This window comes from Pholis gunnellus (genome assembly GCF_910591455.1).
Source record: "Pholis gunnellus genome assembly, chromosome: 2".
Taxonomy (NCBI): domain Eukaryota; kingdom Metazoa; phylum Chordata; class Actinopteri; order Perciformes; family Pholidae; genus Pholis; species Pholis gunnellus.
In genome coordinates, this window is record NC_136536.1 from 18953871 (window position 1) to 18966370 (window position 12500).

At 43.4% G+C, this 12500-nt stretch overlaps 1 protein-coding gene across 1 annotated transcript in view; it reads left to right on the forward strand.

Moving 5' to 3' along the window:
• Positions 1-12500, forward strand: part of mtcl2 (microtubule crosslinking factor 2) — a gene marked incomplete at its 5' end in the record, with an annotated part of 84931 nt that overhangs the window by 13961 nt on the left and 58470 nt on the right. Inside the window, one exon of the mRNA XM_079173048.1 lies at positions 3803-3952. Within this exon, the coding sequence (XP_079029174.1) occupies positions 3803-3952 (150 nt within the window). The remainder of the gene's footprint in view (positions 1-3802; positions 3953-12500) is intronic.

A 12500-nucleotide genomic window follows, 5' to 3' on the forward strand; every position in this document is an offset into this window, starting at 1 on the left:
ATGCAGTGCTGAAAGCATCCCATTAATAACAGCTGTTTGTTTTATCCTTTCATATATATTGATGCACCGTGTTAATCAATCACCTCTTCTGTCCGATTCGATCCACATAAAGCTCCGGTGGCTTTCAGCCAACACGCACTAAGAACTCCTCTGTGTTGATACACAAGCATGACGTTGAACTGTACCGTTGATCTGCTTCAGAGGAAGAGATGGAGCAAATTGATATGCAAAATAATAATGAATCTGGGAGATCCAAGTGTCTTCATCTCATCTTCGTTAGTGAGTTCACTCACTGCGGTTCTGTTTCTGTACCGCACCCCCCAGAGAGGCTGCCTCGGTCACTGCTACGGAGCCAAAAAATGGACTTCCTGCGTCCGTCCTGCCAGTGTAGTTTGCAGTCGACACATACTATGTTCTTTTAGGAGCAGTTTAATCTTGTTATTCATAATGAGAAACACGCTGAATAAAGAGCTACAAGTGGACTTCCTCAAAAATGAAATGACAAAATACATCGTGACAGTTGCCCTTTAAAACGGCACATATAAAGGTTTAAACTATCGGCAGGACAACATGATTTGTCGGTGCCTTTCAATAGCGTTACAAACCACATCTGACACAGCTGTGTTTGATGTTCTTTTAGGTTTAGGCACATTTGGATAGGATGAGGCAAAGATCGTGATTTGGGTTCAAATGAATGGCCGGGGTCACGGTTCACAGAAAGCTTTTTAGCATTTAAAATGCTTTCTTGCTGCATACACTTAATTCATTAATTATAGATGAAAAAACACACACAAAAAAATCCTTGTTAGAGTGTGGTGTTGATGGATGCTGTTACAATTCATGTCTTACAATTCAATACACGATACGAGGAGGAGGAGCTGCTTGTCACAGAAGACTCCAGTGAATGAATAAATGAATAAGTAAATCCATGAGCAAACATCTTAGCTGAGGTTTGGAAGTCGGCAGTAGAGTGTGACAGTCACATTAATGCTAACTGCCAAAGTACTGCACTCAGCATTTGTATTTATTACAGCGTTAGCATGAGGAAGGTGTGTGTTTTTGACCAGCCAGTGGAAAACGTAATGACAGAGAGAAGCAAAATGACATTTTACTGTAAATCGGAGGGTTGTAACCTAATTTAAAACAGGTATACGATTATTATCAGACGATCTGTGGCGGTTGAGCAAAACAGAGAGTTAGACGGGAAGTGGTGAAGCGGAAAAATGAACACAGAAAAGAGAAAGAGACACAGCATTGTAATACAATTTCCAAGGGAACAAGATGGAACTAATGAAACAATGAATGATTGAGATAAATACAGGAGGTGTACAGAGAGAAGAAGAAATACACATGTGTGGTGGAGCTCAGGGAGCCATTGGGTCCAATGAAAGTGGGCAGTACAGAGGGGCATTGTGGGACTCAGCTGCACACTGGCACTGGTTCAAACACACACACACACACACACACACACACACACACACACACACACACACACACACACACACACACACACACACACACACACACACACAGTATTGAAAGAAGAGACCCATGCAGACAGCCATTTACTTGTATCAATTTGATTATTAATTATGCTGATTCACAATGAGATGCATCTTCTCTGTCATACAGTGATCACACAAGAGCTGCAGACTTCCCTCCACCCTGTGAACAGAAAATACTGAACTATATATGATAAAAGCAACATGATAATAGTTAACAGTAACAATAATTGGCTAACTGAAGTGCCTTCTAAAAATAATGGATAAAAGTTGACCCTTTTTAAAATGCTGTTCGGTTACTGTACCACACAGCTCAAATCATGTCGGCACAGACATGTCCAAGTCATATGATTAACAAATGATGTTGTGCTTTGAACTGAGCGACCTTCTCACCTTGTTTCCATATAATCAAATGAAAGCAGCTGGCAGGCCATGTGTGCGGAGCAGTGCTTCAATAGGACAACGTTGTTCTGTTCTTACGCCCTTTCCGATGGGGCCAAAAAACAGTTCATAATACAACGATTGTGAATGTAATGCATGACTAAAGCCTCCTCTCACTCGTTAACATAAAAGTACAATCTATCAACGCAGAACAGTTAAATCATCAGACAATAAAGACCGTCTCCCTCCAGATTAAATCAGCGTGGAGGTTAATGGGGTCTAAGTGCAGTTATGAGCTGTTATTGATTTAACACAGGCGTTTGTCTCTAAAACTAGATACATCCATTTACTGCGCTCTTGATGGGGATCAGCACAGTTTGATTTCACCCAATCTAAGACCGCCTTTTAGAATAAAAGCCACTGTTATTGGAGCTAAAGCAATCATTTTGAGGTTTGAAATGACATTAATTAAAAACGAGCGGCCTCTTTTCTCTGGACTTAAACAAAAAGTCATGTTTTTTGATAAGCTAAAGGCACTGATTAATGCGTGATACAGTGGTTATGTGTGATGAAGTGGTTATGCGTGAACTGCATCTGTGTTGCAGTTGTCCGACACGTTTAAAAGTTCTGCTAACGTTAGTGCGAGTCTCTCAGCCTTGATTTAAATGGCGTGATGTTTAACTGTATTTGCACTGTAACCTAATAACGCTGTCATGGGAAAATACAACTTTTCACTGCCGCGCTTGTAATTCAGCATAAAAGCGAAGTGTGTATTTGCAGCCTGAGTCAGAAGTGGCCTTCATTATGGCCCAGAATATGAGGTTTTATGCCATTTATATTGCTGCCCAGCTCCTAAAAGTCTTAAGGTGAGAAAAGGCCGGTCCTAAATGTCCACTGCTGGTCTTCAGACGATAACGAGGAACCGAAGGAACAGAAATGAACACTGTGGTTTAATATTGGCTCTCAGGACATCATGAGGACATTAAACCTGGATCTGGATCACTGACTGTGTTTCTGTAACACGACCACTCACTTCATGTAGCATCTAATGGATTAAATCTAATCTACTAAACCATAATGCAGCTCCTGATGGGAGTTTTTTACCGTTGCTTTTTGTTTCCTGTTGTGCTGTTTTCATATCAGACAGCAGGGAGTCGACTTTGTCCTAGTTTGACTCTTTGACATTAGAAACTTTTAATGAATGAATCCCCTCAGGGAGAAACCATCCGACTTCCATAGGATCACATTATATGTATGAAAGATCAGTTCCTGCCAGAATGGCGATAATGATCTTTTTGGCTTTATTTGAATAAAAGACCCAAAAAAAGAGTTCCTGCTCATAGAGATGACACACTTTGTAAGCTCAGCTAAAATAAAGCCGGCATTTAACTGGTCCTGTTTGCACTGGCAGCGATCCTAGAACATATCTCACGCTTGGAAATGAAATGAAATGGAGCCAAGGTTTATCTCCTTTACCTGAACAGAGATTAGTAACATAAAAAGCAATATCCCATGATGACAGTTTAAAGTGTATATACTCCGCTCTGACAAGTTAAGATCGAGAAATGACTCACAACTCCACCGTATGTACTTTGTTTTGGGGGGAAATATGAGTCATGTGTTTTAGAAGTCTTCTCTTATTAACCTGTACATGTTTTTTGTGAATAGTGTGGGTTTTATTTATATAAATTGTGTTTTTGTTTTGCGTTTCTTATGCTTCTATTCCTTTAATCAAAAACTGTTTTGTCTTACGGCAGACAATAAAAGTTCAACATGTCATACTTAAAGGAGTACTTGGAGCCAAACGTAGTATTCTCTCGTTTAATTCCTGTTTTCTCACATGCTGTATTTAAAGCGTTTTGCAGAATATTAATTTCTGAGCTAAATTCCGTCCATCCCTCCTTCTTTCATCCTCTCAGGTGGCGAAGGACGTGTCCATCCGTCTCCACAGCCAGCTGGACAGCGTGGAAAAGAAGAGGAGTCGTCTGGAGCGGGAGAACGAGGAGCTGAGGGTCCGCCTGCAGGACCTGGAGGTCGCCAAGCAGGTCCTGCAGCAGGAGATCGACAAGGTAGGATCTCAATCCCACAACGGTGCCGCGTGGAGCCGGGAGAGGCCGCGCTGGGTTCAGCAGGGCTAGCTGGCTGTTTGTTGGCGTGGCTGCTAATCTACTGCTATGTAAATGATTTGACGTAGCTGGAGGGCTACCTCTCGTGATGCAGAGGTGCAGTTACTAGTTTTTAAAATATGTATAGTATATTAATAAAGTGTAGCCAATGAGGCGCTACATTGAAAAGGGAGACTACGATTTGATGTCAGGGCCGGCTGAAGCGAGAATGAACAAAGCGGAGGTGGCGGTGCACTCCTTCGAAAGGAAAACAAATTCATATAAAGTGGTGTTGGACTTGAGTTAAGCATGAGTGACCTCTCAGCTGTCTCCCTTTCAGAGCGGTCGAATCTGAGCGAAAAGTAAAGCGAGGCCCCATCTTTGCACCCTCGTCTCTCTCTCTCTCTCTCTCTCTCTCTCTCTCTCTGTTGCTTCTGCTCATTGTCTGATTGGCTGACGCTCATGGCCTTGGCCCAGGACCAGGCCCCTGATGTGGGTCAGGGTTGGGATGGATGGTTGGCTCTCTTGGCAGGAGATCTGGGTCCGTCTGCCCCGGTCTGGCTGGACTGAGTGTTCTCTCGATACAACTGCCAGTTTTCTGTTCGTGGACGGCTGAGAGGGACACTCAACGCATCCCGAACTGGTTGCTTTCTTGTTCACTAATGATTATAAAAATGGAGTGTGAGGCAGATCGGTGAAAAATGAATTCAACATTGAATATTTATTCCAGCCTTCATAGTGAAAGAATGGATGAGATTGCAGATACTTCACTTCTTCCTTCAACCACGCTGTATTGATTGTTTTATCTCCTGCTCAATGCAAATAATCCTCTTTGAATGAGTGTTCAACAACTGATGCATTAACCTTCAATGTAGTACTTAACGTTGTACGTGGTTAAAATTCTCCACCCAGTATTGGCTAGCTGATTTTATCAGTTTGGAGTCTCATGGATAATTTGACAATACTCTAGATTAATATCATGTCCACGTGTTTCTGAGGCTGGTGTTTTCCATCAATTCAATATGGTGGATGGATCGGCCTTAGATAGAACTGTTACCAGCCGATGGGGAAGAAGCCAGCGAGGGGCGTGAATCCGAGCCGCAGTGAATTCAAAACACGTTGTCGTTGCAGTTGCAGGGTTTAAAGTGTTACGTTGTGCTCGCTGTTAGCAGTGGATGCAACAGAATTTTAAACTCGGTGCTTTGATGTTTCTTAACAAAATGCTCCTTGGGAGTTGTTCAGCTGACTTCTCTCCTTAGGTTTTTATGTACATGGGCTCGCTTTCACCTTTTTATTCTAAGATCCAGATATTTTTTCAAACGAAGCTGCTCATCTGTTGTACCGATGATTCAGCGCTTATCCTTGAACCGCCGTCTGTTGACTGACCATGTGACCGCCGTGCTGAGGGTGAGGGGTCGCTCTAGTTGTTTACTGTCCGACTGTTGAGTTATGCTCGCCCTTCAGCGAAGGGGATCCTTCTCATAGCTGATAGGGTTGAGGGAAGCGTGTTTTTGTGTGTGTGTGTGTGTGTGTGTGTGTGTGTGTGTGTGTGTGTGTGCTCATCCACACAGGAATGTCTCGCTCATCTGTGTCTCACCTTTGATCATTCAGTATAAGCCGGAGAATTCAAGTCCTCAGTATCCAGAGAGGCAAGACAAACAGGACAGAGACCTTCAGGGAGAGACACACACCATAAATACACGTGGGCACAAAAAGACAAACAAAAAGAGAGACAGAAGAACACACAGACAATGAAGGCTTTGGTGGTTCACAGGTGTAAGAGAGGTTTGTGAATTATTGATTGTGTCCTGGTGGCGGCTGCAGGCTCCGGTCTGTCCAGATATCGATATTCTTTACGAAGCAGAGCTACGCGCCGTTCGTCTAGACCTTTTATTCTGCTGCTGCAGGCCGTCAATAGGTTACTGGGAACTGGAGAGGGGATTACTTTCTGCAGACATAACAACCTCAATGCTTTCTGCACAAAACAAAAAAGAGAAACAGCTTCATAAGTCTCAGTGAGAAACTCAGCGTTGATGGAGCTGTACCACGTTGTGTACAAAGGAGGCGTAACGTGAGCAGCACGCTAGCAGCAGCTTCAGTCCTCCGTCTGTGTCTACACAGGATGCGTTCAGGCACAGCATTAAGTGTAGGTCCTCTGCGCTTTGGCTGTAGTTACAGGTGTAAATGGGAGAAAATAGACTTAAAAAGTGTAAATAATGCGCTTCAGTTCTTGTTTACATGTGTGAAACACCGAAATCGATTCGTAAAGACACGCTGCGAGTGTTAGTCCACTCGAGGGTTATTGTCTTAATGCTTGGGTAGTTTTTTATGTTGTAGGTTTGCATTGTTTGCTATCTGTGAAGCTATGTGCCTCTGTTTGTTTAGCACACTGTGACCAACACACACACACACACACACAGACACACAAACACACACACATCAGTGTTTACCTTCCTGTGGGTAAGGAGACAATCAATGAAATGATATGGAACGAGGAGACAGGAGGTGTTCCCTCTCCTTTATTTTCTCTCTCCTATTCACATTCGCTCCCTTCCCTCCCTCACAGACCAACTCCTCCTCCCTTCCTCCCTCCATCTCTCTCTCTCTCTCTCTCCCCATTTATTATCACCTTCTCTCCCGCTGCTCCCACAGAGACCCAGAGGAATGCTGATGCAGGGATTTCTTTATCCCGTCTCCCTCCTCTCTTTTTAAATCTCCTCTGCCCGTCTCCTCCTCCTCCTCCTCCTCCTCCTCCTCCTCCCCCTCTCATCGCCCTCTCTCTCCCCCATACCAACTCCTGTTCTCCCTCTCTCACTCACACCACTCTGTTTTTAGTCCTCCCCCTCCTCCTATCTCTCTCTCTCTCTCTCTCTCTCTCTCTCTCTCTTCCAGTCCTCTCCAAAACCATCGACCCATTCATTCCAGCTGTTTGACCTTTTGAAGGAGGTGAGATTTGATGGAGGGAGGGGGGTATGGGTGAGAGTTACAGAGGGACGGAGGTTAGGATTTGTAGCGGGAGGGAGAGAAATGGTCTCTGTAGAAATAGAGGGGAGAGGTTTTGTCATCTGAAGGTGAGGCTAGAGGGGAGGATTGATTGAAGGGATGGAGGAAGACGGGATGCTGGGGAAGATAATGAAGCCGAGTTTCATGTTTCGGGGATTTGAAGGATGGAATCAGAGGTTGAAGTTGAATTTCAGCAGCCTGCTATAAAAAAAAAGGAGGCAAAATTACAGGCAAAACATTAAAAAATACGACGTGTGCTACTGCAAAAAAGTCAAACAATACCTCATGAAGGAATATGCGATGGATGGACGGAGGAGGGGCGAGGCAAAGAGGGGAATAAAGAGGGTCATGAAGTGATCATAAGCCAAACAAATGAAGGACCTCGACCTTGTGAGGATGGATCGATGGATACACATTCAATGTGTTCCAGCTGCTGCTGCTCACCTCCATCATTAAGGTGATACATTAAGATGATGTATCATCTTTAATTTTCACCTGTTTCAATCTATAGCCAGCACAGGATATGCAACTAAAGACCGCTCACACTCAGAATATGTCCTCTTATTTAGCTGGATGTATACCTCAATATGAAAACCATGACTAGCTCCACACATTGCAAATTCATTTAAATGCACCAATTCAACCAGACGTGAATATTTTATGAACATTCTACAATATAGCAACTGCAGTAGCTGAAGGCCCTCAAAACCTACTTTCTGTCAATGTTAGAACAATTTGATTAAAGTCAAATATGATAATGAATCTATTTGGATTGGTTTGAACCATAATCTGAAGCGGTTTATTGCCAAGTAGCACACACATGGTGCACAAAGTATACACAGTGCAAAAGTATCATGATATTTTTGAAGTGTACAGTTATGCAGGAATGTGCACATTATTGTCCAGGGGATGCAAAAGTTCCCAGTAGAAGTACACACATGTATATATTATATATTGTATCAGCATTAGGTGACCTGTTGGCACTTTTAAAGCTTTTTTTTAAGCCCCTTGGTTTTGGAAAGTTCAGTGTGTGTCTATAAAAGAGCAACTTTTCAAGTTTTTCTACTTTTCATCCCTTCTGGTTTGAGCCTTTAACATTAACATTGTAATACTTGTGTTAACCAGTAGAACAGCCCTACATTGGTTCCCATCACTACTTGTCTCCTTGCCAGACAAAACATGCTCACGCTGCTGTGAGCGCTCGTCTGTTGCCGCAGTGTTACCAGCCTGAGTCCATGGTGCTCCTTCGCTCAGAGGCCGCAGTACAAGTTGACCATAAGAGCTTGTATTCCAGCTGTGGCCACGCTGCCTCAAGGTGACCAAACACAAAAGGAGTAGTAGAGAGATGGAGAGGTGGACCGATGGAGGGATTCAAAGCAGCATGGTTGGCTGGTTGAGCTTGAAATATTCCAGTTAGACTGAGAGAGAGAGAGAGAGCGAGAGAGAGAGAGAGAGAGAGAGAGAGAGAGAGAGAACAGGAGGAACTAGCGGAGAACAAAGAAGAAAATGATACAGTAGGACTGAGTGAGAGAGAGAAAAAGAGAGGCAGTGTACCATGTGGAGTCTTTGTAGCAGTGCTGGCAGTCGAGGAGATAATGGGCTTAATTGGAATGAAATCAGGGAAAAAGGCAGGACGTCACTCACTGATTCTCTTTTCTCATTCTGTTACTCGTTTTCTTGCATTTTTCTATTTTCTTCTTTGTTTTCTCTCTGCGTGTGTTTAATTCCCATGTTTCCCTTGAAGGTCATTCATTCCAGGGGTTTCTTTTCCTCTTTTTCCTCCGTGTGTGTGTTTGATAGCATGGTGATTTAGAGTAAGTCCATTGAGGACGATAAGGTCACTCTGTCTGCTTGGGCACATATATAAAGGGGACATGTTTATGCTCCGTTTCTCTCTGGCTTTCACGCAGTCTTCCCATAATGCACCTGCTGTGTCAGGAAGACACTTGACTCTGTGGCTCTGTCAGAAACGTGGATTTCTATGGTGCCCCCCCCCCCGTCTCACCAGAAATGGTGGTTGGTATTGGACGATCCTACAAAAAAGACGCTAATGAGCCTGTTGTCGGTGTCCAAAGAAACTCATACATCTCCAAATGTATATAGATAGATAAACTGAGGAATAAGTGCCTCATGGGGTGAGAAAATTCTCCCACTTCTTAAACTAAACAAACTGTTTAAACATCCATTGACAAAGCTGAAAACAGGACTGTTTTTCTTAGCTCAAGACAACTTGAATAAATGGATGTTGTTTTATATGTTATTGATACACAAACCTTTCCAGCCTCGTAAAAGCGTTTCTTAAAATTCCCAGCGGAACCACTCGGGTTGTTTTATGCGACAAACTGAAAATGCGCATAAAAAAGCTCACTCTTGTGCTCTATACAGTGCCCTCGAAAATTCCCACAATGGACAGAAAAGAGTCATCACTAGAGTGTATGTTACTTTTTACTAAAGGTCTCTCTCTCTCTCTCTCTCCCTCTCTCTCTCTCTCTCTCTCTCTCTCTCTCTCTCGTATTCCCCAGTTACTGCTGTAGGAAACTGTTCCCTGTTATTTCTGACTTTCAGGAAGTGCTGCCTATTGTTTGTAGCGAGCTGAGGGATGTGGGGCAAGGGTAGCCGGAGACTTCGCAGTGTGTGTGTGCATGTGTTCGTGCGTGTGTGTGTGAGTGTGTTCTTTCTCTCTGAACGTGATGTCAAGGCGTTCACTCACATGCAGGTTGGCCTGCAGCGGGTGTTAATGTCCATATTTCATCCTGCACGCATGTGTGCAAAGCTGGCAGCCCGGGTGTAATTTATGTACAGGCAAGTGTGACGTCCTTCGGCTCAGCAGCAGAGGAAAGGGAGACAGAGAGAGAGAGAGCATGCAGGAAGGAAGGGTTAATGGAAGGTCAGTTGAGCTGTAAAGTTGGTGTGACAACTTGAGGGTAAAACCAGAGTGTCTCTATTTAAGGCCCCAATCAACCCGATGAACTCGTGGTCGTTTGTACTTGGGTTTTCACTCCCCTTATTTACAAGCTCAGCATAGTCACAGAATAGGTCTTGCTTCATGTCTTGATTAACGTTGTATTCCATTATTGGTTAATCTGTCAATTGATTCTATTCACATAGTTTATAAAGTGTTAGAAAATAGTGAAAAGAAAGCAATTTACTTTGTCTCCAATGTGAGGTGCTGTCTTGAGTTTGCTTGTTTTGACCGACCAACAGTCTGTTACTGTCCTATGTGACAAAGACAAGCAGCACTTCCTCTTGCTTGAGAAGCTGAAACCAAGAAGAAGCTCCTCGAATAATTACAGAAACAATTCATCAATTAACAAAATAGTTGCCGATTAATTTTCTTCATGCCCTTAACGCATCAGTTTGAAAACAATGAGTTTCTTATGCTTCCTATTCACGTATTTGTAAATGTAATGCACAAGGGTGCTCCTGCAGAAAGCACTATTGCTGTCAGGTATACTAAAACAAAGGAGATATATTCTGTCCAGGAACTTACATTTTAGTTTTTGCAAAAGGCAACCTGAAACACGGACAGATGTTGCGCCAATATAACAGCATCCAGAAGGAAAACAAAATAGAGCCACAGCTGTTGCTGACTGCCTCGATGCAGTAAAAACCTGACTTATCACAGTGATGTAATTCAGCCAAACAGTCGAGGATCAATCATTCATTGTCCAAGTCCCCTTCTCTCCTCCATATCTACTCTTCTGCAGCACGCAAGGTAACGCCGTGTTCTTTCCCCCGCGGTCCAGTATGTTGTCCGTACGGACACGGAGTGTCCTTAAATGGGTCAGAGCATCAAAGCAGTCCGGGTTTAAACTTAGCTTTATCTGGGTCAGAGTGATTGATTAGAGTGGAGATGGTCTTAGAAGAAGCGAGAGGGAAAGCAGCCCCCACAACACACCAGAGACAGGCTGATGAAGAAACGTTAGTTTTGTTTTTGGGGCTTTTCATTACAGCTGCCATAATCAGAAAACTCCATGGAGTATTTGAATTATCGTCGCACATGGAACAAGCACGGGTGGATATGGAGAGAGGCATGATGGGAATGATGAGACAGCGTTACAAAGACGGAACACGATTCTATACAGTCAAAAGAAGAGGCGGGGGAGATTGATAGAGGGAGAAATGATCAAAGAAAAACTGTTTGGAGAGATGATGAGCTAAGAGACGGAACGGGAGAGAGATACGGAGAGAAAACAACTGATTCAGGGAAGACTAAGATGAGTGACAGATGAAGAATGGAAAGAGATGAAGAGGAGGAATAGATTTAGAGTGAGTGTTACGGATAGAAAGTGAAAGCGCGTATATACCAAAAAGGAGAAGGGCACGAGGATGGTGATGGAAAAGACGAGAACAAGAGGTAGAGAGACGTACGGGAGGTATGAAACGAAACAAAAAATGTGTAAGAAGAAACAAATGTCAAGGGACAGAAAGACAGAAGAGGGAACTCAGGGGAAGACACAGGGAATCTTGCCGGTAGCATTTCTGGGTTGACGGGAGCCTCACTGGTGCACACACACACACACACACACACACACACACACACACACACACACACACACACACACACACACACACATATGCACAGAGAGGCTGAGAGAAAGCAGTGCAAGGGCAAACCAAAGAATATTACATCACTGCAACTCCTTTTATGTCAAACTAGGCACACAGACATTCTGCCAGCTTTACAGAGACGTACTCTGAGAGGCGTTTCAAGTATTTTGTCCTCCCCGTTGACGAGGGAAGACTAGATGTTCGAGACACCTCTCGGTACGAAACAATGCAGTCCAACACCACAAACTACACCTTGAATGAGGTGAGGATGTACTGCAGGACTTTCCTATTCAGCGACGTGTACCTCCAGTAATAAGCTTGTAACTGAGGGCATATTACATATTTATCATGGGGCCATATCTCTACCTCATGATCAAACACCAGGTGAACGGATGTAGAATTTAATTATGTAAGATCATATTTAGATGCACCCTCTGCATCCTATTTAACCGTACAACTGTAATGGATGTACTTGTAACTGTTTTAGCTCTTGCTCCCTTGATCAGAGCGGCTACAATCAATATTTTTATATTAACAATGGATTACAGTGATTATTAATTAGATGGTCTTTGTGTTGCTCATAGTAACAAAACCATCATCAGGAAGACTCCAAACAAATGCTGATGTTGCTCCGTAACTGCTGTTTATTCTTAATGAGCAGCGTTTAAGGCGGCGACAGAGATGAGTGAATTGGCTAATTAGAGCACTGATCCAATGAAATTGTGCATTTGGTAATTACTTTGTTTGTAAAAACATTCCCGGTTAAGGTTGTGGAAACATTGCCATCACGGTTAAAATAAACCAACATCCCCTGTTCAGAGACGGGAGGTGAAAGTCTCTTTGTATTCCCAAACAGCACTCCGGCCTCCACGCTCTGACTTCCAGCTGCTGTAATAACGACATCACACTATTTTCTGCTTTGCCTCCGAATGCACAGTCTCAACCCAACAAAAAGCAC